The sequence below is a fragment of the Oncorhynchus kisutch genome, linkage group LG8, assembly GCF_002021735.2.
Source record: "Oncorhynchus kisutch isolate 150728-3 linkage group LG8, Okis_V2, whole genome shotgun sequence".
Classification (NCBI taxonomy): domain Eukaryota; kingdom Metazoa; phylum Chordata; class Actinopteri; order Salmoniformes; family Salmonidae; genus Oncorhynchus; species Oncorhynchus kisutch.
The window spans coordinates 36,942,764-36,970,714 of NC_034181.2; the positions used below are offsets into that span (position 1 = coordinate 36,942,764).

The 27,951-nt window shown below is 41.8% G+C and overlaps 1 protein-coding gene and 1 pseudogene across 1 annotated transcript; both read left to right on the top strand.

The window, feature by feature from the left end:
- The first annotated feature begins 982 nt into the window (after positions 1-982).
- On the top strand, positions 983-9,628 carry LOC109895748 (arrestin domain-containing protein 1-like). The gene is made up of 8 exons (XM_020489706.2): positions 983-1,188; positions 3,959-4,069; positions 4,354-4,404; positions 5,431-5,585; positions 5,701-5,886; positions 6,056-6,232; positions 6,360-6,723; positions 7,078-9,628. The coding sequence occupies exons 1-8, from the start codon at positions 1,062-1,064 to the stop codon at positions 7,119-7,121; spliced, it is 1,215 nt and encodes a 404-aa protein (XP_020345295.1). The 5' UTR covers positions 983-1,061; the 3' UTR covers positions 7,122-9,628.
- Positions 9,629-16,758: 7,130 nt separating this feature from the next.
- On the top strand, positions 16,759-27,746 carry LOC109894878 (histone-lysine N-methyltransferase EHMT1-like; annotated as a pseudogene).
- Positions 27,747-27,951: the final 205 nt, after the last annotated feature.

Genomic DNA, 27,951 nt, shown 5'->3' on the forward strand with positions numbered 1-27,951 from the left:
TACTTTACACCACTGAAGTCCAGATGTACTTGTTAAAAAATAATACAAATATTAGTATTTTGGGGATTTGTGAACTGGATAATGTTAGACAATTTTACCATTGTTATAGAACACTTGTTGAAAAGCAGAGGTGAATTGTAGGGCAAGAGAATGTGGCAACACAGGAAAGGTAAAATGTGATATCATCCGTTGACATCACTCTACGAAGTGTTGCAAAATACATTCTGACATTTTTTTGAATACATGGAAAAGAGAAACATCAATGTGATAATTCCCGTCCTAAGTAATTACTCTTCATATATTTTCCTTCTAAGGTGTTTTAAGCATTAGTCTATTTCCACTCTACATCAATTACTTCTCAACATGACAGAACAGGGTCAACCTCCAGTCCCTGACCACCATCCCAACTGACATAAATATCCAAAAGCAGTCACAGACTTTCATGGTGTGAGCTTATCAATATAACAGCAATATCATTGAATGTATCTCATTCTATATACAGCATGCAGCTTTCTCTCACTTCCATATTCATATCTCATTGATAATTGTCTGCATGCGGGTTAATGGGTCAACTCTTAACTGTTAAACAAATCGTTTTTGGGGTTGTTTTTTCCCCCATTGTGTAAGAATTATATTTTGTAATATAATTATTGTTTCTGTGATCTTTTGCTTTCATTTTAAAAATACATTTTAAAAATCCCTTGCAAATGTACATAGAGTTGTCATCTCACAAACTCACTGAAGGGGGAAAGTGTTGACTATCCATACAGTAGGCATATCAGACACCCTAACTTGTATTTTAGAGTCTCAGTCCTGTAAAATATTTTACTGAGTCAATTTGATGTATGGAAATAACATTGAAAAAAAACAACTATGATATTTTTTTTACCGGACGACAGATCCACATGCGTTACATTTCAATAAGTATTTAACTGAGACGTTTCAATAAGAGATCTAGTTTCATGTTAGTGACGTCACGTTGGGAGGCTGAACGGAAAGAGGAGAAAACGCCACCACAGAGCACAGGTGATAGACCGAGCCGTCGGTGGCAGCCTTTCGTGATGGGAAACATGGGAAAACTGCAAGAATTTGACATCACTTTTAAGGACAATAAAGTTGTTTATAGTCCTGGAGATGCCGTTTCAGGCACGCTGAAAATTACAACCGCCCAGGCTCTACTATTTAAAGGTAATGTTCTTTCAGCTGTCGTGAAACCTTCGTCTCCTCGGACTGACAAAAAAGTCGTGTTCCACTGAAACGAACGCAATGGTGTGATTTGTGACGCGCATTTTATTTACAGTAAAAACTTAGGATGTTGAAGTGATTACTATGCTGTCACTCGAACAGACACTTTCTAAAGATATGTTTGGGGGGGAACAAGGTGAACAATCTCATTTAAAGGTGCTGTCAGAAAGGACAAATTTGACCGTCCTTTTTTAAATACTCACCATATCTTAAGGTAAAACAACAAAACTAACAAAAAACAATATTTGTTTGCCCGTGAACATTTGAACCCAAGGATGAAATGGCAAGGCAAGCATAGAAGTGGCAATCATAAACTCAAGTTGTTATATTCCAGAAATGTAGTAGGATAGAACATTGAATTGTTCAATGGAACTGGAACTGTGTTCCTTATGTCAAGGATCTCAAATGGCTGCTGACAGGTGGTGGTCACCCTCATCCCGATCACTTGTTGCTAGAACCAAAACACAAATTCACTCATCTTTTCAACAACATTGTACTCTGGGTGATCAAACATGTTTTGAAACCGTGAAACCGTGCGTAGAGTTAGAAAATACATTCGTTGGTTTCTATTTTTTTGTGTTTTCTCTGAACTTTAGGCAACATGGAAACTAAATTGCCCTCTTGTCACACTGAAGGTGTTTTGTGTCATGGTTTGTTTACATTGCAGGTCAGAAAAAACAGGTTGGGCAGCTTTCGTCATTGCATTTCGATACTGGGCACAGTGTCACTAGCTGCACTGTTGTTGATAACTGATGTCTTATGAACTTGATAACCTTCCCAAATTACTACAGTATTGGCTATCTGACCCATGAGTTGTGAGGACTTCAAATTACACTGAACAACAATTTCAGAGATTTTACTCAGTTCGTTTAAGGAAATCTTGGGCCCAAATCTATGGCTTTCACATGACTGGAAATACAGATATACATCTGTTGGTCACATATACCTTTAAAACAGGTGGGGCGTGGATCAGAAAACAAGTCAGTATCTGGTGTAACTACCATTTGCCTCATGCAGCGTGACACATCTTTCTCGTATAGAGTTGATCAGGCTGTTGCTTGTGGTCTGTGGAATGTTGTCCCACTCGTCTTCAATGACTGTGTGAAGTTTCTGGATATTGACGGGAACTGGAACACACTGATGTACATGTTGTTAGGCTGGTTGAGTTGTGATTGTTAGACTGGTTGGACGTACTGCCAAATTCTTTAAAATGACGGAGGTGGCTTATGGTAGAGAAATGAACATTCAATTCTCTGGCAACAGCTCTGGTGGACATTCCTGCAGTTAGCATGCCAATTGCACACTCCCTTAACTTGAGACATCTGTGGCATTGTGTGTGTAACCAAACTGCACATTTTAGAGTGTGCTTTTGTAGTCCCCAGCACAAAGTGTGTAATGATCATGCTCTGTTTAATCAGCCTCTTGATATGCCACACCTATCAGGTGGATGGAATATCCTGGCAAAGCGTAAATCCTCAATAACTGGGATCTAAACAAATTTGTGCACAACATTTGAGAGCAATAAGCTTTTTGTGCGTATGGAAAATTTCGGGGATCTTTCGTTTCAAAAACATGGGGACCAACACTTTACAAGTTGCGTTTTATATTTTTGTTCAGTGTAGTTTTTCACAAGAGCCGGTACTCCCGACAGAGCAGATTGTTAGTCTGTAATAGTGGACCCACTCATGTTCTTAAAAAGTAATAATGGGAAGTTAGAATTAAACTTATTTTGTGATGTAAGCAGAGTATTTAAGTGAATATCAATCAGAGTACTGCACTTCATACTTCTACAGGGTTTGTTTATAGATTTGTTTTTACTTGGCCATCATCCTCCAGGATTGTCTGTGTTACTGGGCTCAAACCAGAATTATGATTGATTGAGCTATTCATTAATTTGGGTCATAAATATGCACACTGCTGGCTAAGAGCTGTTGCCAATCCCCGCTGGGACTACCATTTAGTACCCTTTCATTTCTGTGCTCATGGGCTTGTGACTTCAGTGTGTTTTGCAGCCAGGCATGTGACTCACTGAGGAAAGCAAACCGATCAAGTGTGCTGCATTACATCACACCAGGAAAACTACAAGTCACTGCCAAAATAAAGGAAACACTTGAGTAAATGAGGGTTACAAAGCATATTGAAAGCAATGTGCTTCCGCAGGTGGTGTTCCAGAGTTAATTAAGCGATTAACATCTCATGCTTAGGGTCATGTATAAAAATGTCCAGTTGCCCATTTATTTTGGCTACCATTTTCTTTATAACATTTTAAAGAGGGGTCTTAAAGGATCAAAGGGGGTTTTAAAGGATGTGTTTGTGTCTGTCACCAGATATGCCAAGGCTCATTCAAGCTGTTCTGGTGGCCTAATGCCCTATTAAGACACTTTCATTTGGTGTTTCCTTTATTTTGGCAGTTACATGTATGTTTGTCTTTCTTTTACTGGTCTTTGTATTTGGAATCCTCAGTATTAGAGTTTGCTTTTTTTAGTTCTGTTGTGTGTATATATCTCTCTGTGACGTGTTAAAGTAGGTGTCCACAATAGGTGCTTTGTTTGCAAAAAAAAGAACATATCAATCAGAATGTCAACTATCCTAAAAGGGCTTTCAAGAATACATTGCCATGCTCTGCTTCTGTTTGGATCTCCATTTTGTTATGAAGTCTGAGGACCTCAAGTTCTCTTATGTTACTGTGTTGTACTATGTATTATCCCTGAAGATATCAAGGTGAATTGCCAAGGCTTCTGTGGTGTCACCAGCAAGATTGACGACACAGCCTGGACAGTGGAAGAGCAGTACTTCAGCAGCACTCTCTCTGTGGCAGATAAAGGTACTGTCAACGGGGACTTTACCTGCTTCTTTCTCACCTTTTTGGAGCTTCAAACATTAAATTAATTTAAACATACACCTTCCAATAAATCATTGTTTTGTAATGGATATTTCCTTCATCACCTATGTATGTCAGAAGGAAACGGTAAACAAACATTTAATCCATATTCTCAGAGGTTCCCCTTCTACCCTGAAATGTGATTCCTCAAAGATGAACAATTGTTAATGGACAGAATGTTTTCCAGCCAACTGATCTGATGTTTATCTTTTTTTCCGGTGTCCCAGGAACTCTGAAACAGGGAGATCACAGTTTTCCATTCAAGTTTCTCATTCCAGGTAAGGCCACTGAGTGATGGAGCTTTGTAGGCCTGTTGCACCACATTCCTTTAAACATATGGGGTTTTCCTCATTTTATAATTAGACATGTCGAGGCATGTAAGTTTACTGTAGTTCTGACATAGCTCATTCACAATAAGCAGAAGTAATGTGAGCAATAAATTACAGTACCGCTTCCTGTGGCTCTACATCAATGGTTATGAGGATTACCATAGGGACCATTGTCATGTGTTTTCAATGGAAATGGGGCTACAAATGTGCACACAGGAGAGTAATTGTAAGGTAGTTTACTCGTGCCCATGATCCGTTATTGAGGTATACTTTATCAAGGGGTTATAAGTAATTTAAAAATGATTCCTGATTAGCTTATAGTTAAACTCTGTAATAAACTTTTATGACACATTTTTTTAGATTTTATCCTCGTACCTATTAGCCTCCTCTTCTCCAATTGTTCACTAGTGTGGTATGGACTGAGAGCATAGATGCCCTGAGGTGTGCAAAGCCACCTGTTGTTATACTATCTCCTGTACATGGTGGTCGTTTATGCTAACAATCTGTCATGGCCTACTTGTCTTTTTGTTTCAAACCTTTGCATGCTAAGGAAATGAGTGCGATAGATCACTCTTAAAACAGTATCACATGTTCTCCCTTATCTATGCTATAGCTCTCTATGCTATAGATAACATCACAACCCCTCTGCCCATTACTCATCGATAAGGTCTATCAGACAGACCGACAGACAGACTGCCTTTCCAGCTGAGAAGGGATTCCCTTTCACTCTGATATAGCGGTCTTTCATAACAACGTACATGACACACACCACACAAACCCACACCAACCTATCCGGTCGTAATCAACTGTCCGTTGTGATTTAAAATCTGTCACCTGAAACCTGCACACCTTCAAGACGTTTAATTGTAAAACAATTGCAATAGATAGAGGCCATTTGAAAGTCTGTTGCCTGTATTCTTGTCTCTGTGAAAATACACATGTGATAAATACCTTTACTCCTTCCCTCCTATATAGCCTCTATTCCCACATCCTTTGAAGGGAACTATGGAAAAATTATGTACAGAGTGAGGGCTTTCATCGACACTTCTCGCTTCTCTAAGGACTATAAGACTGAGAAGCCTTTCTACCTGCTGAGTCTCCTCAACCTCAACGAAGTGCCTGACATCCATGTGAGTTCTTCCCTAGCAGATTTGATACATTTTCACTTAATCAGAAATATCCAAGTCTTAGCAACAGGACATTGGGGAATCTGGTCTTAACCTAATATTTCCCACCTGTTTCCAGGGACCTAGTTCATCTTCCATTACGAAGACGTTCACCTACCTGCTGGGGGTGAAGACAGGAACGGTGGTGCTGAAGGCCCAGAGTGACATGAAGGGCTACACCCCTGGTCAGGTCATCAAACTGACCACAGAGATCGACAACCGGTCTGGGAAAACCACGGGGACTGTGGTGGCCCGTCTCATTCAGGTACAGAGTACTGAGTCTACAACACTTGAAATAAAGCAAGGCTATGGATGTACAACAGAAGAGTGTTGTACAACCAAGTGTGATTTATTCAATGGTGTTATAAAGCTGCAATGTGGTCATTATTGTCTCATCATTTTGTACCATATTTTTGTGTGCTCGTCTCCAATAGAAAGTGACTTACCAGACGAAGAAGCCTACCATTGACTTGAGGACTTTAGTGCAGGTGGAAGGTACTGGGGTGAAGGCTGACAAACAAGCTGAGTGGAAGGAACAGATTATTGTACCTCCTCTGCGCCAGTCATCTATGGCTGACTGTGGCCTAATAAACATGGAATACTTTATTCAAGTAAGCAACGTTTCTCTTTTCACAATACTATTCCTCTACCGTTTCCTCTACAGCCAAACCCTTTGGTCCTCAGTTTAGCACGCATGTTTTGATGAAACCTTCTCCCCTTTACTCCCTGGTACATTAGATCTCTCTGAAATCTCCTGTGGTGTCATTTTTGTTGCCCATCCACATTGGAAACATCTCAGTGGACACCACGTCAGCACAGCTCTCCAGACCACCTCCCCAAACCCCTGATCCTCTTTACTCCTCTGCCAAGCCTGCCAAGCTAGAACACAGCAGCCGCTCTGAGCCATCCTCCCATAACCAAGGACCTCCTACTACTGCCCCTCGCCCTGCCCGCCGCCCAGCCCCAAAACCTGTTCCCAGGATGAGAGTCTCTACTTCTTCCCCCAGTGCCCCTCCAGCTGAGATGGACTATCTGGCCAACTCCATGCCCACCCTCTACCCACTACTACCGCCAGAGTACAGCACCTCCACACTCCCACATGGTCAGTCTTTGACCCCTATTGAATAACCTGTAGTGACTGGCAGTGCTAATGCTATTTAGTTTTTACTTAGTTATCTTATTACACATTTTGATATTAAGTATTTGGGTTAAGTGTTTCTGGTGTTGTATTATCATCTCACTGTATCAGTTGTGGCTGGCTTAAATCTTGGCTAATATTCAATATGAATATAAGAGTCTAATTGCCATTCTGTAGACATGTATTCCTTTGCTTCGTAAGCGTTTGCCATGCCCATGACTCATGTTGTTTCTGATGAAATTATGTAGTTGGGTGGGTATTGTGTAGTAATGTCTCTTTCTGTCTGATTACTGATATCCGCTGTCCTCTCTGTTACAGAAGCTCCTCCCAGCTACGTCGAGAGCTGTATCAGCAACACATAAACATCATGAAACAGGAGAGACTGACTGCTGGCAACTGTACACTGAACATTACAATCAACCTCCCTACTAGAGGATCATGATGCCAGGCAGCAGTTAATTAGTATTGGTTAAGCAGCACCTTTTTACTGATTTGTTTTCACACACTTTTAGCACTTTCAGGACAGTAATATGTTTTTACATAAACCATTTTTATAGCTGGAGCCAAGTTTTTAAAGTTAAGTCTGTGTCATATAGGATTAGTTTAGGGGTCTCCCATGTGGTGTAGCAGTCTAAGGCACTGCATCGCAGTGCTTGAGGGCTTCACTAAAGACCGGGTTCGATCCCAGGCTGTGTCACAACCGGCTTTACTTGGCTCATCACGCATTAGCAACTCCTTGTGGCGGGCCGGGCGCCTGCAGGCTGACTTCGGTTGTCAGTTGAACAGTGTTTCCTCTGACACATTGTTGCAGCTGGCTTCTGGGTTAAGCGGGCAGATGTTAAGGTACGTGGTTTGGCGGGTCATGTTTCGGAGGATGCAATGACTCGAACATCACCTCTCCTGAGCCCGTTGCAGCGATGAGACAAGATCGTAATTGAAATTGGGAGAAAAAGGGGGTGAAACACAACATTTTTTACAGTATATATCTTTTTCCTTGAATATGTTGAAATTGCATGTGTGATGCTTGAAATGTGAAGAACAGAGATTTTAGTATTGTATGTTTGAAAGTTGACTTGTGGAACTTGTGCTACTGATATGTTTAGATATTGGATCCAACACACCTAGCTTAGTGGGTGCTCCCATAATGCTATGGTTTGTTCTCTCTGTCTGAAAACAACAGATTAATCTTATAAGGTGCACACTGTGATTGATGATTTGACTATGTAAGATTCTTAGTTTACTGTATAATATTTATAGTCAGATTGTAGGATGTATAGTGTTGTTTAAAATCAAGCTAGCTGCGTATAGCGCTGTTGCCTTCATTTGGCTATGAAATCAACTGTGGTGTATTATGTGATCTAGCATTTGCCATGGGATATCCTGTATATGATTTACACCAGCAAGCAGCTTTTCAACAGCAATATTGTATATGAGATTTATTTAAAGGTCCCAGACCAGATCAAAGTAAGACTGCCAAAATGTGAAAAATAACAGTTGCTTCTACATTGATAAAGTTTGATCATAACTGGTCCCCTCCCCCATGCCAAACACTTGGATTCGGGAGGTGGGACGTCACAAAGGTCACTTGTCTTGATATCACAAAAGCCTCATTTTAATACAACAATGGTTATTCTCTCACCTAATTTAAAGAGTTTTGGTTTACATAGCTAGGTTGCTAGTCTACTGGTGCCATAATTTGACTGCAGCGTGACAGCAACTACAATTTGAGGTTTCCCCTATTGATCTCAATCAAATATACTTATAGGTTTCCGCTTTCATCTGTGTGTTGTGTTAGCAAGCAACTGGCTAGCTAGGTCTTCAGACAGCATGTAACTAAAGCGTGGGAAGGGTATATATATATATATATCATGAGAAGTACCCAGACCTCATCCTGTTAAGTAAATTTCTACTAAAATTGCCAAGATGAACTAGCTAGCTAGTGATAAACAGTGCTGACAATTCCATGTAGGCTAGCTCGCTAAATTATACAGCAAACATTTTGTCTGATGCTGTTACAGTAAATTGGATGAACAAATAATTGTGAAACCATGATGTGGCGTATGACAGGATTGGATGTTGCATGCAATTTAAATGTTTGAGTTGCTTTGTGAATCAGCAGATTAGCTTGAGATAATGTCACTACAACACTGCTCACAGCATTTATGATGCTCACTGCTTTCATGTCTTTTTCAAAGAACCGCCAGTCAAGGTGAGCTCCCCGCCTATTCAGTTTGTCTTTTCAGACTTCCTGTTAGTTTGACATGAGAGAAAGTACTTTGCTTTTTTTTATCACGAAAAAATATTATGGGTGATCTTTTAGTAACTCAAAAGGCTATTTTACATGGGAATCAGAATGACTGTTTGGGTCATTTTGAGACAACCCCCTGTAATGCTGTTGTTTTAAGATGTGAAACTGAACACCATACTGTAAATCCTACTCTATAGATACCTCTGGTGGCTGATAAATGAATGTCAATGGCATGCTTTACTCATTATTTTACACTGCTCAATGCATACCAGTGGAGGCTATTGAGGGGAGGACGTCTCATAATAATGGCTGGAACAGAGCCAGTAATGGAGCTCCATCCATTACTGTGAGCCCGTCCTCCCCCAATGCATACCAGTGGAGGCTATTGAGGGGAGGACGTCTCATAATAATGGCTGGAACAGAGCCAGTAATGGAGCTCCATCCATTACTGTGAGCCCGTCCTCCCCCAATTAAGGTTGCACCAACCTCCTGTTTATTTATACTTTTCACAACTGTCTTATAAACAATTCACTATTCTATATCCAAATAATTGTGTATGCATAGGAAAAACAGTGCCTTGATGATCTACAATGCACAACCTAATAAAGTTGTTTTTCACCATTTTGTTGTTTTGTGTTTTTGATTATGCTGGGATAATTGTACATCTAATTTTTAGGCCCATTTGTCATTTGAAAACATGAAGGTTCTTACAGCCTATGCAGAGTAACATTTTAAACTCATTGTTACATCCCATTTGTCCTGTTATGCTCCTCTCCAATTTCCTATCCTCCACTAATAAGACTGCCATATAAAATGAGCCTAATGTGATATTTGACAGCTGCCTTGAAGGACACAAATACAAAATGCTTTCAGCTACTAAGATCAGTGAAATGTGGGCTAAACTGACAACGGAGCGAAGAGCAGAAATCTCAACTAGCAAGCAAGTCGCAGCAATGAATAATTGCTTCTATAGCTCAGACTGAGATATGTGTGAATCTATATTGGTGCCCAGGCTTGGTTTTAGGTGGAAGAGCTTCAATCTTATTTTTATTGATTTTCATTTCCATATATATAAAGGATGAGGCTATAGATTGGCTTTGCAGACTTAAGAGTCTACATTGGAGAGTTGAAATCCCCTGCATGTTAAGCTAGCGGGAAAACCCCCTTTTGGATTTTCACATGTTTAATTTTCGGGTTGAGTATAGTTCGGGTTCAGGGTTCATATCGTTTGTTTACGCTCGGTGAGAATGAGGAGAGTTCAACACATGGGAAAAGGTACCACCCTATCTTTACAGTAGGATTCAGTCGGGATATTGGTTGGTCAAAGTGCAATGGCAGGTAACAGACGTGGAACATTAGAAGGAGCCATAACCCCATTCAAAAGGAAGAAGGTACTGTCTTTAAAAAAATAGATTTATATTGATATTGCTCTGTTGCAAGAAACTCATTTGGATGATAAGGAGCATCTGAAATTGCAACAAGGGGGGGTTTGGTCAAGTGTTTTTCTCATCCTTTATATCCAGAAGTAGAGGTGTAGCGATTCTTGTGAAAAAGAACCTACCACTTAAGGTGTTGAATTGTGTGAAAGATACATTTGGTTGTTTTGTTATAATTAAAGGTACTTTAGCTATTTGTGATGATCTGGGGTATGCTGATGTTTGGAGAACCTTTAATCCATCCAACAGAGAGTTCACCTTTTTCTCTGCACCTCATGGATGTCAGACTAGAATAGAGTACTTTTTTATGCCCAGGACGTCTTTGCAGTCTGTTTTATCTGCTAATATAGGAAGCATAGTCATATCTGATCATGCGGAGGTGATCCTGGACATAAAACTCAATGGGGCATCCAATTTGTCAAGACATTGGAGATTGAATACAAGCATTCTTAAAGACCATACATTTACATAACATTTTATTACAGAGTTTAAAGAATTGTTCTCTATTAACTCTCAATCAATAGATAAATTCTTTGGGAGACCTGTAAAGCGTACGCCAGGGGCCTGATTATGTCATACTCAGCTACTAAGAGGCGGAAAAAGCGTGGGGAAAAATTAGGACCTAAAGAGAATGACTACATTAAAACTCCCACTTCTTCCCTATTATTAAAGGAAATATCAGCCCTTAGATCAACGTTGGACTCTCTCCTAACACAGGACGCTGAAAAGAAAATTAGATTTGTCAGGCAAAAGCTTTATGAACATGGAGATCAACCAGGAGAGTATTTGGCGTACCTAGCTAAAAAGACAGCAGACTCACAGTCAATTGCTACTATTACTGATTCTGATGGCTATCATTTATGTGAAAATAAGTTGATAAATGAGTCATTTAAGAAATTTTATGCAAATCTTTATGCCTCAGAACTGAAAAATGATGTACCCAAATTAATGGAGGTCTTATTTTCTAAGATTGAGCTCCCAACTATCTCCGAAGAACAGAGGTCTCTCCTTAATGCCCCTGTTACCAAGGAAGAGATAATGTTTGAAATTAAGAATCTGCAAAATGGTAGGCCCCAGGACCAGACAGGTTTTGTAGTGAGTTCTATAAAGAGTTCCATAAAGAGTTCCATGGCCTGATCCTTGAGCCATTGCTTGATATGTTTAACCACTCATTTTCAAATGACCGTCTCCCTCAAATGCTGAGGGAAGCTAACATATCACTTATTCTCAAAAAGGAAAAATGCCCAGTTTTGTTCCTTGTACAGACCCATTTCCCTTATGAATGTGGATAGACAATTGCTTTCTAAAATTCTAGCCACATGACTAGAGGACTTATTTCCACTAATTTTGAAAGCGGACCAAACTGGCCTCATTAAGGGCCGTAAGTCATGTAACAATGTCAGGTGGCTTCTTAATGTTATTCAAACCTATCAGCGAAGAGCTGTGGATGGTCTTGTGCTCTCCCTAGATGCTGAGAAAGCATTTGACTGTGTGGTGTGGTCCTACCTATTCTTTGCTCTGACTAAATTTGGTCTAGGGGACAATTTTATAAAATGGGTTAAAGTTTTATATGATGATCCTCAGGCTGCTGTCCTTAATAATGTGTTACGGTCAAATAGCTTCTCTATACACAGAGGTACCAAACAGGGCTGTCTGTTGTCCCCTCTCCTTTTTGCACTCGTTACGGAACCACTGGCCAAGGCCATCAGAGTAATGCTTGCTATACAGGGTCTGCTCATTTGTGACGTTCATCATAAAATAAGCTCGTTTGCTGATGATGTTCTGATGTTCATCTCTAGCCCCGAGACTTCAATTACATCTCTTGTTAATATTATTGAATTATTCAGTGAATTCTCAGGCTACAAGAAGAATTTAACTAAATCAGAGGCTGGTAGCCTTCATTCTGTACCTATTACCCCCCCCCCTCCTTTTAAATTGTTTCCCCCAGGTTTTACGTATCTGGTTATATTCGTAACTCCTAAATTCCAGCAAATGTACAAAGCCAATTTTGTTCCCTTGTTTGATACAATAAGACAGGATCTGGAGCGCTTGGAACTCTCTTCCGATTTCTTGGTTGTGTAGAATATCGCTCTTGAAAATGAATATTTTACCAAGACTTCTTTACCCAATCCAAATGATCCCAGTATTACTCTCCAATAAGGTAATACAAGATGTAAGTGGCTAAATTCCTTCATATGGAGTAAACCCAAGCCAAGAGTTAAGATGGCAGTATTGCAGCTGCCAGGCTCTAGGGGGGTCTTGGTTCTGCCCAATATTAGGCTTTATCAGTGGTGTGCCCACATCTGTTATATTTCTGACTGGATCACAAATGATGACTCCTCTATTTGGTTAGACATTGAGACCTCTTTTTCAAAATACCCCTTGCAGGATCTTTTATTTTTCAGAAGTTTCAAGTCTATAAAGGATCACTGCAATAACCCCATTACACTTAACACACTCAAAGCATGGAGGTCAGTTCAACGCTTCCTGGGAAGGTCCAAACTAACCTCTGCTCTACCCCAATTGTTAAAAACCCAGATTTTGGTCCAGGATTGCTGGATGCTGGCTTTAACTTTTAGCTTAATAAGGGCATAGGCAGACTACATTATTTTTTTGCTGACAAGTAAGACATATTTTGAAGAGCACCACCTTGATTGGCAACCCTGATGTGTCTGTCATTGTGAAATAATGTTTTTTTTCCCACAAAGGAAAATGTCTGTAAGTTTGTTTTATGATGCATTAAGGTCCTTTTCTACTCTCAACACACAGAGGGTGAAACAAGTGTGGGAGAAAGAATTGTCTGTTACTATTGACAAAGAGATGTGTGAGGACATTTGGAGATATGCAAAAACAATATCTATATTTAATCGTACTAGAGCAATCCAGTTAAGAATAATACACAGATTGCAAATATCCCCAAATCACAGACATGCTTTTAACACCTCTTCCTCTTCTCCTCAGTGTCTTAAATGTAAAACTGATATAGGCTCCCTAACACATTGTTTATGGTCATGTTCCAAATTACAAAGATACTGGTCTAGTGTTCTGCAAGAAATTGAATTCTAGGGGTCAATCTAGAATTGGAACCAGTTTCTTTACTAGTAGGCATGTTACTTCTGTGGGTAAGAGGAGGCTTTACAACATCCTTACTTTCGCAGCAAGGAAAAACATCCCCTTACAGTGGATTAGTGATAAGGTTCCTTCTATTAAAGATTGGCATAAGATACTATTTGAATGGGTGCCATTGCCATATCTGACATGCACATTGCATTCTTAAACAGATCAGTTCGACAAAGTACGGGAACCTTATCTAAATGATCTAGAACCTGATTTATCAGCTATTATGCTACAAGGATTTTCTTAGAATGGTGGTGATCCATTTGTTTCAGAATTACACTTCTTTATTTAAACTGAGCTTTAGTGTTTAATGTCTGTCTGTATGTTCGTTTAAAATGTATGTATTGAGAGACGCAATAACGGGGATGGGGTGTGAGTGACGAGGAGGGGAAGATGATGTGTATATGTATGTATATATGACTAAAGAATGAATCAGGGTGATTTTTCCACAAATAGACAGGTGTTGTCCATTCCATGGTAGCAGAATCTTATCTAATTTGACAAACAATTTTTTTTTTGTAACAGTATTTTTATTGGAATTTCACCATTTTCACCCATATTAAGAGATACAACAACAAAGACAAAGCAACAAAAAAACAGCACACACTTACACAAACTACTTAAGTCATTTTTTTGTATCTGTACTATACTTTACTATTCATATTTTGGACAACTCTTCACTACATTCCTAATGAAAATCATGTACTTTTTACTCCATACATTTTGCCTGACACCCAAAAGTACTCATTATGTTTTGAATGCTTAGCAGGGAAATGGTCCAATTCACACACTTATCATGTGAACATCCCTGGTCATCCCTACTGCCTCTGATCTGGAGGACTCACTAAACACAAATGCTTTGTTTGCTTGGTTTGTATATGATATCTGAGTATTGGAGTGTTCCCCTGGAATTGCGCTGTCTGGTTTGCTTAATATAAGGAATTTGAAATGATTTATACTTTTTCTTTTGATAATTCAGTATATTTGAGAAATTACATTTACTTTTGACGCTTAAGTATATTTAAAACCAAATACTTTTAGACTTCTACTGGGAGACTTTCACTTATACTTGAGTCCTTTTCTATTAAGTATGACAATTAGGTACTTTTTCCAACACGGCCTACGAGGTCTAGAGCCTGCTTGTTTTCTGTTCAACCTGATCATTAATTGCACCCACCTGGTGTCCCAGATCTAAATCAGTCCCTGGTTAGAGTGTAACAATGAAAGAATGCAGTGGAACTGGCTTCGAGGTCCAGCGTTGAGTTTCATGGGTCTATGGCTTAGGCAATTTTTCGGACCTTCCTCTGACACTGCCTGATATAGAGGTCCTGCATGGCAGGGAGCTCGGCCCCAGTGATGTACTAGGCTGTCCGCACCATCCTCTGTAGCACTTTGCGGTCGAGGCAGGTGTATTTGGGAAAGGGAAAGGGGGATACCTAGTCAGTTGTACAAATGAATGCATTCAATTGAAATGTGTCTCCCGCCATACCAAGCAGTGATGCAGCCAGTCAAGATGCTCTCCTTGGTGCAGCTGTAGAACTTTTTGAGGATCCGGAGGTCCATGCCAAACCTTTTCAGCCTCTTGAGGGAGAAGAGGCGCTGCCGTGCCCTCTTCATGACTGTGCGGATGTGTGTGGACCATGTTAAGTCCTTGGTGATGTGGACGCCAAAGAACTTGAAGTTCTCGACCCGCTCCACTACAGCCCCGTCAATGTGGATGGGGGCGTGCTCTCCCCTCTTTCTCTCATAGTCCACGGTCAGCTCCTTGGTCCTACTGGCGTTGAGGGAGAGGTTATTGTCTTAGCACCACACTGCCAGGTCTCTGACCTCCTCCATGTAGGCTGTCTCATCACCATTGGTGATCAGGCCTCTCACCCTCGTTTCGTCAGCAAACTTTATGATGGTGTTGGAGTCATGCGTGGCAACTCAGTTGGAGTGAACAGGGAGTACAGGAGGCAACAAAGCACACACCCCGGAGGGCCCCCCGTGTTGAGGGTCAGCGTGGCGGAGGTGTTGTTGCCTATCCTCACCACCAAGGGCAGGCCCGTCAGAAATTCCAGGATCCATTTGCAGAGGGAGATGTTCAGTCCCAGGGGTCCACAGCTTGGTGATGAGCTTGGAGGAGACTATGGTGTAGAATGCTGAGCTGTAGTCTATGAACGGCATTCTCACATAGCTTTTTCCCCTGTATCTAATGTGGCTGTAGAGTGACAGGTCTTTTGTGGAGCAGTACTGCTGTGCCACACTCTGGCTGGCTCATGCACTGCTGCTCCTGAAAGGGGCCACATATGTTGACTGAGCATGCTCCATCTGGGCTGTGCAGATGGAACCAATAGAGCTGAACTGTACGAGTGGGGAAAGGAAGGGGAAGCAGTGTGCTCTGTCCCCCCCCCCCCCCCCCTCCCCACTCTGGCTCAACAACTGAGGCCATCGAGAAAGCAGGTACAAAGCTACTTTCTTGCCTAAACCTTTGCAAGGGCCAACTTCTGGATCTTACTTGTACTTGGCATGTACTTTTTGGAGTCTTTTCAGTGCTTTCCTATGTGCGTGTGGTCGTAAGGTTAAGCTTTGTTTTTGTTTTGTTTTGTTTTCCTCAATGTTTTACACAACCCTTTTGTAAAGATGTAGATTACGGATTTGAAAGATGGGTTCTGGTAGTACAGCATCATTTGTAGAAGTACTAAACATGGATTAGAGAAGTACTTGTGTTTGTTAAAGTTTGGTGAAAAACTAACTAGTAGGCACAGGTACTGCGATTGAGATACTGAACTGTGCTGAAATGTCAAATGGGATTGTCCTGATTTTGGTGATATTTCTCAGCTTGCCAGGTGCGACCCTAAGGTAGTGAGGTAGTTGCTGAGAGATCTACGTTGACAAAGGAACGCCACGCCGCGCCGCCCCCAGACCCAGAGGGACTGGTGAGTTCTATCTATGCTATAATCACTCTCACATTGGCCTCATTTACAACTACCACTTGCCCACTTAACAGTGTGTGAATGTGATCAATGTGGCATCTTATTTGATGGGACTAACAGCTGTAATCTTCCAGTTGAAACTGTTGACATTGGTGTGGAGAGGCCAGAGGATTCCTCCAGGACAGCATGGAGAGTAGGGGAGTCAGTCAGGAATCAGAGGCAGGTCTACCCCCCCCCCCCCCCCCCCCCCCCCCCCGTGACACCCACAGGGGCCAGGGCGAAGATGGCTCTGAGTGCTAAAATGCAGGTCAACAAAAATGCTAAAGCCAAGATGACATCAGTTCATGGCTCTGTCACTGGCTCCAATGGTTTTACTGTGCATGAAAAAAGCAAGCAAGAGAAGACCCTCAAAGGACAGGTGGTTCAGCCCATAAACTGACCAAAACCCCTCAAACCCCTGCAGACAATGGTAGAGACGCTGTTGCAGCAGGGATCTCAGATTTACAAACTCATAGCTCTCCATCTGTGGACTCTCCAGCCAGGACACGGTTTGCATGGAAGACTATGGGCAAACCTGCCTCCAATCCAGCAGCACTGAAGGTAATGTTCATCTTAACCCAGAACAAGAAATGTTGTCCTTTTAAATGATGACTGGTGTCCGATGTCATTAGAGTCTGTTCTAAAGCGTTTTAACAGGGACGGAGCAGAGTTGAGCATGGCAGGCATGTAGATAGAAAACTCAATGGCCCCCTCCCCCATGAAGCTACCTCCAAGCCTTAAAAGAAAGAGTATTGTCTCTACCAAGCCACATCCGGGTGAGTCATCTTCCTTTCTGGGAAGACTGTTCTTCTACACTGTCTCTCATGTCCACTTTATTTAGTGAAAGCACTCTGCTTTGCCTTTAATATTAATATCTGACTAATCATGTATGTGTTATGCAGGGGACCTTCATGGAGTACAGACCGTATGGCAGCATCTCTCAGCATTTCCACAGTGGCTGTGCCTCAGTCATCAAGGCCCAGAGCTTCTGTCCCCACTGTGGGGAGGATCCCACCGGGGCCCAGGAAGTCACTGTTCCCAAACCTGTTACTGCCCCCAAACGCGAGCCCGTACTTCCTCTTGTGCCAGCTGTTTCCCCTGTGGCCCCTGTTCCTGCTGTGTCCACCAGGCCCCTCATTCACAGGGCTAAGAAGACCACTGAGCTTGAGAGGACTCTGGACACCTCCCCCAACAACAGGTTATTTAGACTTTACTCTTCCATTCTCAATTTGATTCACTCTATCCTAATCTGTGTCTCTTTCTCTCTGCATTAGTGCTAGCATTGATCATTTTCTTGGGTATTTAGCTTAATATGTAATGGTAATGATTGCTGTATGCTGTCTTGTACTAGCCTGAAGAGAGGGCCTTTAGGTGATGGAGAGAAACCAGCTAAAACGTCACTGGAGAGCATCCTGATGGCCCTGGATGAGGAAAAGTAAGTTTAAAATGTAGCTATTTTTAAAGTCATTACTTAGACTTTTAGCAATTTGGATGAGATAATACAATATAATGAACACATAGTGGGTCCGTAGTCATTACTGTTTCATGTCAATGATGACTGTAATAGGCACCCTTACAGATGTTTCTGCTGCATACCAAGTGATGTACTGTAGCTAGATTTCTCTTTTTGGTATTTAGTATGAGGCCAAAGAATGTGAAATATCACACGAAGCAACTGTACATCACTGCCCATCACGGGGAGCTCCAGAAAGTCATCCATCTGCTGGGTAAGAACATGCCACATCTCTCCAGGTTTCATGTGTATGCCTAGTTCGTTCCTACATGGAGCAACCCTCTTCTAATATTTGAACTTGAATGAAAAAGTAAACAACTTGTTGATTTAATTTTATTTTCACGGTATACTCTATTGTCCCCGGGGGGAAAGTTGTCAACATGACTCAAAAGGCAATTTACCTCTTTGTTCCAGTGGATGGAAAAGACCCCAACACCCTGATGGACCGTCAGAACAAGAGGACCCCTCTACATGCTGCAGCAGCTGAAGAAAACCAGGAGGTCTGTCACATGCTCGTCCAGGTGAGGAGATGTACTCTGACATGTAGCAGGTATTGGCTCTCTCTTCACATTAGAATCACTTGGCATACAAGTGTGGCAGATGACTAAGTTAGCAGCTCTGCTGCATTCCTGTCCCTCACGCCAAGAAAATGTATTTGTTTTTCGGGGTCAATATTGACAGTGCTTCGTGAGTACATTGTGTTTTCAGTGCAGAGGGCTGTGAGTTTCACTCTATTATACAGTGCAAGCATACAGGTGTAAAAGGTTTCTGATTCCCCATCCCGCTCAGGCTGGAGCTAACCTGGACATTATTGATGAGGAGCAGAGAACCCCCCTGATGGACGCCTGTGACAACAACCATCTGGACACGGTCAAGTACCTGCTGAGGGCCGGGGCAGCGGTCAGCTATAAGGTCAGTGTGTGGAGCAGAGTTCATTGATCCCCTCCATAGATAGGCCATGATCTTCTGTCAACCCCACCAGCTGTGTTACCGTTCATAAGATGGTAACACAGACATTTCGCTAAATGAGCTGGACCTCTGGTGTACTGTAGATGTAAAGTGATCAAGCTGTGTTATGTCCATGACACATGTCTTAAACTATTAACCACATGCTATAGCAGCTCAAGGTCTGTGTTTCGGGCCTCCCGAGTGGCACAGTGGTCTAAGGCACTGCATCGCAGTGCTTGAGGCATCACTACAGACCCGGGTTCGATCCCAGGCTGTGTCACAGCCGGCCATGACCGGGACACCCATGAGGTGGCGCACAATTGGCCCAGCATCGTCCGGGTTAGGGGAGGGTTTGGCTGGCTGTGAATTCCTTGTCCGGTCGCGTTCTAGCGACTCCTTGTGGCTGGCCAGGCGCCTGCAAGCTGAATTTGGTTGCCAGCGTACGTTTCCTCCGACGCATTGGTTCGGCTGGCTTCCGGGATAAGTGAGCAGTGTATGTGTCAAAAAGCAGTGCGGCTTGACAGGGTCGTGTTTCGGAGGACGCATTGCTCTCGACCTTCGCCTCTCCCGAGTCCATAGGGGAGTTGCTGCGATGGGACAAGATTGTAATTACCAATTGGTTATCACAAAATTGGGGAGAAAAAGGGTGTTTTTTTAAACAGCCATGAACAAAACCAGTGAATAACATTTTGATCTTCATTTCCTCTCAGGATATCAAGGGCTCCACCTGTCTACATTTGGCAGCTATACTGGGACATTACACCATAGTGGATCATCTCCTGTCCAAGACATCCGAACAGGTCAACTGTCAAGTAGTTACCCATCCACGCTCTGCTCCTTCTTCAACTAACAGGTCCAGTTGAAATGTTAACAGCTTCGTTGAAATCGTCTATCCATAATTCACCCGTACTATCAGCTAGGCTTTGGCAGGGTGAGTTGGAGGTCAGTGCTGTTGGAAGACAGTTTAACAGTCTGCCCATTAGGATGTTCAATATATTATGGGTGATATTAAATGGATTGTAAAACTCCTGACCTTAATGGGAAAGCTAGAGATTGAAATTGCTCCTCACTGTTGTCATGATTCCAGGTGATTTACCATGTTTTGCCTTGCAGTTTTATGCCTTCAAACTGTTAGTAAGTAATGCCCTCTCACATTGTGTGCAATAAGATAATCCAAAGCAGGGGTTTCAAACCCTTTTTCACGGAGTAACTACAGTGTTGTTGATCCATTCTCAGTTGTCTCCTGTCACAGCCATTAAACTCTGTAACTGTTTTAAAGTCACCAGTGGTCTCATGGTGAAATCCTTGAGTGGTTTCCTTCCTCTCCGGCAACTGGATTAGGAAGGATGCCTGTTTCTTTGTAGTGACTGGGTGTATTGATACACCATCAAAAGTGTAATTAATAACTTCACCATGCTCAAAGGGATATTCAATGTCTGCTTACTTTGATTTTTTTTACCCATCTACCAATAGATGCCCTTCTTTGAGAGGCATTGAAAAACCTCCCTGGTCTTTGTGGTTGAATCTGTGTTTGAAATTCACTGCTTGACTAAGGGACCTTGCAGATAATTGTATATGTGGGGTACAGAGATGAGGTAGTCATTCATGTATGAAACACTATTATTACAAACCAGAGTGAGTCCATGCAACTTATTATGTGGCTTATTTACTCCGGAACTTATTTAGGTTTGCCTTAACAAAGGTGTTGAATACCTATTGACTTAAGACATTTCAGCCCGTAACACAACAAAATGTGGAAAAAGTCAAGGGGTGTGAAGACATTCTGAAGGCACTGCAGCTGCGAGCAGCAATGAACAGTGTTCACAGGATGTCAGAAAGGACACAAGATCAGTTGGAAAACAAAGTGAGCATTCTATCGCGTAGGAACTATCTTCCTTTGTGTGTAATCGTGAGTCTAAATACAAAATCTGTGTCGTTTCAGATTGGTATGATCGGTAACAGATCGGTAACAATCCAGATTTTTTTTTTACCCCTCAAATAAAGGTTTCCGTTTTGTAAAAAACATTTCTATTTAGTTTTATATTATTCAGTTTTAGTTCCAGTCTTAGGGACAGAAAGTAGCCTATGGGAGGCTAGAAGACAATTATGTGTATTTTTTGTATTTTTGGGGATGTCACTTCTTTCCACTGAGGGGCAGCAATGCATAAAGTGATGGGTCAGGTCATAGGTTCGGGTTTAAAGGTAGACTCAGTGAGATTACGCAGATGCACCAAGCAAACAGTAGCAGTGGGTCAATTTTCGCAACAACCAGGGGCTGCTTTCCCGATAGGGATGGAAGTTAGGCTTACGAGTGTTTTAAAGATGCATTGTTCCTAAAATGGCAGAAGATGCGCTTCCCAAAAGAACATGCAGGGAGAACGTTTGCTAAATGCGTTGTTGGAGCGTGTGTTGATACTGATAGGATTGAAAGAAAGGCAGTGCTGTTCTCGGATCATCTTTCTCCCTTAAAATCTTCTCATAACATAATAATTTCTTCACAATACTGACGAAGGATCACCGCCTAGAGAGATATCACCACCTATTGCAGCAAATATTGAGACAGATTGTTCTAATGCTTACCAAATAATAATAATCCACTAAATCACAGATTAGGCACATCCATTGTGCACATGAAATAAATATATTGAGGCAAAAATTAGGCCTAGTCTAAAATGAACAAAAATAAATCGATCGATTGAACATGAAATTGATTTCAATATGATTGAAATATGTAGGCCTATACTATTTATCTTTTATTGCAGTCATCTTGGTTTTTGTCCTTCGCTTGTTGGTAACAATTTCAAAGACATTGGCAACCTTGTCTTTGTAGTCAACTTTGTTCTGAAGTTATCATTGGTAAAAGAGAGACTGATAACATCTTGATTCTGTGTTTAGCGGAGATCTACTGTGTCTAAAGTGAAGCAGAAGGGCAAAAAAGCATTTAACAACGCACTTAGCTGTTGTGTTCAAGTGGATCACACAGTCCACCTGGCCCTGCTGCTGCTCCAGTTTCAACTGTTCTGCCTGCGGGTATGGAACCCTGACCTGTTCACCGGACGTGCTGCCTGTCCCAGACCTGCTGTTTTCAACTCCCTAGAGACAGCAGGAGCGGTAGAGATACTCTGAATGACCGGCTATGAAAAGCCTACTGACCTTTACTCCTGAGGTGCTGACCTGTTGCACCCTCGACAACCACTGTGATTATTATTATTTGACCCTGCTGGTCATCTATGAATATTTGAAAATCTTGGCCATGTTCTGTTATAATCTCCACCTGGCACAGCCAGAAGAGGACTGGTCACCCCTCATAGCATGGTTCCTCTCTAGGTTTCTTCCTAGGTTCTGGCCTTTCTAGGGAGTTTTTCCTAGCCACCATGCTTCTACACCTGCATTGCTTGCTGTTTGGGGTTTTAGGCTTTTTGTACAGTACTTTGAGATATCAGCTGATGTAAGAAGGGCTTTATAAATAAATGTGATTTGATTTGACTTTTGTCAAGTCGATCGCCACCTTTCACAGTGTGTTGCATTCTGAACTTGACCAAAGACTAAAACAGGAACCAATGAATGATTTATGTGTTCAGTGGATGTATACAAATCAATGTGATATTTGAATCTCTCTGTCAATAATCGATTGTACAATGTACACTCAATATTATATTATGATTTCAGTTTGTGAGTATGTAATACGGGAATGTGAATATGTGAATTTCGACATTCTAAATAATTGGATGTTCTAATTTGACAGCCATGATTGAAATACATCAGGAGATACATTTTTCCCGGACGTCAAAAATTAAGAAATTGTTTGCAAAACAAATGGCCACTGGATTGTCGCAAATAATCCTGATATCATTCTGCCAGGTAAGCATAGGCTATTCGTAGTTAACATTTAATTGAGATGTGTTTTGGGAAAACCTTACCAGCTTTCAATAGATGTAGTTGATTTCCTACTAAGATCAATACATTTTTTAAATATTGTTGGATTTCATTTTAAAGTCTGGATTCCGTGGTTCCGTCCACATTCTTTGCAACGCAGAATTTATAGGGCCCTATTTATCCTTACCACTCAAATGCACCCAATATCTGCGGTGCTGCTTGTGGCAACATCATCTCACTGAATCTACCTTTAAATTATAAAGTTAATCTCAATTTAACTCGCCAGATTCACAAGCTTCAAAACCCCATCAGGAAAAAAAGCTTGAAAACTCCATTCGATTTTGCCCCCCCCCCCCCCCCCCCCCAAAAAAAATCCAACTGAACCGTGAGTTCATTTTGGAGTCAAATAATAGTTTCAGTATAGTTTCAGTTTTTCAAAATGGTTTTGTTAATTATTTTATTTCAGTTTACTTGTTTTTTTCATGGTTCATTTTAGTTAAAATTTTAGTCTACTTTAATGAACTTGATTGGTTGTGCTTGGTGTCAGGATGATGGTGGGTGCACCCATATCACCTGGGCTATAGAGTACAAGCACAGAGAGCTGGTCTTACTGCTGCTCTCCAAAGGGGCTGATGTTAACATCCGAGACAAGGTCAGTACTCTATAGGATGCATGCTGTTCACCCTACTATACATCCCATCACCTTACCTACCTTCTGTTCTCACAGTCTGAGGAGGGGAGGCTAGACACAGGCAAGGTTACAGTGGGATGGATCCCATGGGGTGCATAATGTTCCAGTCTGCACGTTTCACCTACAGTACATGGTGTAATCCAAGTTAAAGGGATGCTTCAGAATGTCACCTTGGGCGCATACAACAAGAATAATTAACAACTTAAGTCATAACTGCTATATTTTTTGTAAAGGAGAACATATCAATTGGTCTGTATGAGTATGATTTCTTCCTCAAAACATTTGTATAGTGTATATGACGTACTGTCTACTGATACACTTGACATAAACGGCCCAAAAATTTAACAATGTATCTTCAAGATACAGTAGCCTTTAGATGCAAGGTTGTTTCTGTGGTGTGTGGGGAAGGTATTGCTCCTGGGTATGTTTTTCCACGTTGACCTGTGATCCCTGTTCAGGAGGAGAACATTGGCCTCCACTGGGCAGCCCTGTCTGGCTCCGATGACATCGCTCAGATCCTGCTTGATGGCAGATGTGACCTCCATGCAGTCAACGTCCATGGGGACTCACCTCTACATATCGCTGCCAGGGAGAACCAACTGGAATGTGTGACGTGAGCAGTAAGTCTCCGTTCTCCCAGAGCTGCAGCATGACACCAGGTTGTTCTTGAAAATGATGATTTGTTATCAATAGCCTATCCCACCTGGAATTTTTATCATAAGCGCACTAACCTGCAATGAGACCAGTTGTAGGTGTATAGCCTTGACACATTTATGGAAGGAACCTGTCCACACATAGATGCACACATCCAGAGACAGTGGCTGCGCAAGCCTGGCCAGTGGGTGGCAGTCATGCTGCTGACCATAGCCATGCTGGGGATGATATCTACTCCTCCAGACTGCTTCTGTCCCGAGGAACAGACGTGAACCTGAGGAACAGAGGGGGGGAGACTCCTCTGGACTGCTGTATCTACAACTCCAAGGTGTGGGCGGCCCTGAACACCAATAAGAAGCTGACAGATGCTAGGAGAAGCATCTGTCTGTTGGAGGAGCTGTAGGAACCGCGTGGTTCAGAATGGATTCCGGTAACTGGGCATCCCTACCCCACCATCATCTGATCAATCAATCAATCACATTTTATTTGTCGAATACAATAGGTGTATAGTTTCCCATCAAATGCTTACTTACGAGTCCTTTCCCCACAACGCAGAGTTAAAAAGTAAGAAAATTAGCAAATGAAATGTCTATCTTTTTGTTATACAGTTTCAGCCCAAAATTAAAATATCAGTTTCTCTGTGCACTTGATCAACTATGGCTGCACTGTATGTCTTTTGAGTTAGTTGGACTGGATTTATGTCTTCTCTTGTCTGTTTTCAGGGCTCGGCTGCAGCTCTATAAAACCCAGAGGATGGGCTGGGGTGTGAGGGCACTGCAGGATATTCATCAAGGAACTTTTATTTCAGAGTGAGGCCCGGAATGTTATGGAAGGTATTTTATTGAGTGTATGGAAAACTGCCCAACCATAACTATGATTATGTCTTGGTATACAAATGACATGAGGCCAATTGTGATGTCATGAACAGATGTTAAAACAGGATTTGTCATTTTCAGTTCTTCACTTCATTTTAATGTTGTGATTACACAGAGTATACACAGCAGGCTCTCTTTATTGTGCAGGTACAGTGGGGCAAAAAAGTATTTAGTCAGCCACCAATTGTGCAAGTTCTCCCACTTAAAAAGATGAGAGAGGCCTGCAATTTTCATCATAGGTACACTTCAACTATGACAGACAAAATCTGAAAAAAAATCCAGAAAATCACATTGTAGGATTTTTTATGAATTTATTTGCAAATTATGGTGGAAAATAAGTATTTGGTCACCTACAAACAAGCAAGATTTCTGGCTCTCACAGACCTGTAACTTCTTCTTTAAGAGGCTCCTCTGTCCTCCACTCGTTACCTGTATTAATGGCACCTGTTTGAACTTGTTATCAGTATAAAAGACACCTGTCCACAACCTCAAACAGTCACACTCCAAACTCCACTATGGCCAAGACCAAAGAGCTGTCAAAGAACACCAGAAACAAAATTGTAGACCTGCACCAGGCTGGGAAGACTGAATCTGCAATAGGTAAGCAGCTTGGTTTGAAGAAATCAACTGTGGGAGCAATTATTAGGAAATGGAAGACATACAAGACCACTGATAATCTCCCTCGATCTGGGGCTCCACGCAAGATCTCACCCCGTGGGGTCAAAATGATCACAAGAACGGTGAGCAAAAATCCCAGAACCACACGGGGGGACCTAGTGAATGACCTGCAGAGAGCTGGGACCAAAGTAACAAAGCCTACCATCAGTAACACACTACGCCGCCAGGCACTCAAATCCTGCAGTGCCAGACGTGTCCACCTGCTTAAGCCAGTACATGTCCAGGCCCGTCTGAAGTTTGCTAGAGAGCATTTGGATGATCCAGAAGAAGATTGGGAGAATGTCATATGGTCAGATGAAACCAAAATATAACTTTTTGGTAAGAACTCAACTCGTCGTGTTTGGAGGACAAAGAATGCTGAGTTGCATCCAAAGAACACCACACCTACTGTGAAGCATGGGGTGGAAACATCATGCTTTGGGGCTGTTTTTCTGCAAAGGGACCAGGACGACTGATCTGTGTAAAGGAAAGAATGAATGGGGCCATGTATCGTGAGATTTTGAGTGAAAACCTCCTTCCATCAGCAAGGGCATTGAAGATGAAACGTGGCTGGGTCTTTCAGCATAACAATGATCACAAACACACTGAATGGGTGTGTGAATGGGCCAAAATACCAGCAACAGTGTGTGAAAACCTTGTGAAGACTTAGAGAAAACGTTTGACCTCTGTCATTGCCAACAAAGGGTATATAACAAAGTATTGAGATAAACTTTTGTTATTGACCAAATACTTATTTTCCACCATAATTTGCAAATAAATTCATTAAAAATCCTACAATGTGATTTTCTGGATTTTTTTTCTTCTAATTTTGTCTGTCATAGTTGAAGTGTACCTATGTTGAAAATTAAGTGGGAGAACTTGCACAATTGGTGGCTGACTAAATACTTTTTTGCCCCACTGTATGTGGGTGAAATCATTACTGATGCAGAGGCAGATGGCAGGGAAAATGACTCGTTCCTTTTCACCCTGGACAATGAGGTGATTTTAAATGACACCTGGGAGAATCTCACATTGTTATTGGTCAATGGTGTATTCCGAATGTAATATTGTTAATGTGGCATCATTTTTTATACTTTTGTATACCAACGGGCGATGCTGAAGAGCACACAATACCAATGTCAGAGACAACGTTCTTTTGATACCTGTTCCTCTTACAGCACGGCATCTGCTGCTTCAGCTTTTAGCTTGCTTGATGGCTATTTGGTATACTAAAGCATATTGAAAAATGGACAATTTCATGACTGTCTATGCTACCTCCTCACAGGAGGGCTCAACATATCAGCCTTTACTAATTGGATTCATTGAGTGAGTGATTGGAGGCATGGCATTTTACTTTGATGCAATAGATTTTTACAATCGTACGTACTGCACTTGCTTTATGCAGGCCTACTTTTAATGTACGATGTCTTTGAGTACCATGAAAGGCGTCTTGTCATATAAAATGTATAATAATTGTATTTATTGCTTCATCTACTGTTGTGCAGGTGGGTGATGTGCACTGTATTGATGCACGACTCTTTGGCAACATTGGCCGGTTTATAAACCACCTGTGTGAACCTAACCTGCTGGCAGTTCGAGTGTTCACCGTGCAACAGGACCTGCGGTTTCCGCGCATTGCTTTCTTCTCCAGCAAGCCCATTCAGTCGGGTGATCAGATTGGGTGAGAGGCACAAAACATATAAGACAATCATTGAATAGAAGGTGTCTTTTCTATGTGGTATTAATGTTGTGCTATATAATCAATCAAAAAGCTAAAGAAAAAGGCTCCAGTACATGAACACGTGCTTTGATGGCTACACTGTGTTCCCCCACTCAGGTTTGATTATGGCGATCACTTCTGGAAGGTCAAAAGCAAGTATTACAGCTGCCAGTGCTGTTCCCCAACGTGTAGACACTCGTCAGCCGCCATAGCCCAGGGAGCTCAGAGCTTAGAGAGGGTGGCCAGCCCATCCCCAGCCCAACAGTCTAGTTCCCATTCTGCCAAAACACAATCATAACTACCCCATGCCACCTCTGTCCTCCCTCAGCCACCGTGGGGGTCTCTCACTCTCCCCTGACCACCGCTATGACTCATTTTTTAAACGTAGACTGATATAAAATGTATTTTTAGTAGATTTGCGGACAGGAATCAAATGCTAAGGGTAGCCCTAGACTGTAACAAATGCTCACCTTTTCCATGTCTCCTTTTTATTAAGTGCACAG

Excerpts from the sequence above, each read along its gene's own strand:
- LOC109895748 (XM_020489706.2), top strand. The coding sequence starts at position 1,062 with ATGGGAAACATGGGAAAACTGCAAGAATTTGACATCACTTTTAAGGAC. Across the intron at positions 5,586-5,700 it reads ACGAAGTGCCTGACATCCAT|GGACCTAGTTCATCTTCCAT; the intron begins GTGAGTTCTTCC and ends ACCTGTTTCCAG. Across the intron at positions 6,724-7,077 it reads CACCTCCACACTCCCACATG|AAGCTCCTCCCAGCTACGTC; the intron begins GTCAGTCTTTGA and ends TCTCTGTTACAG.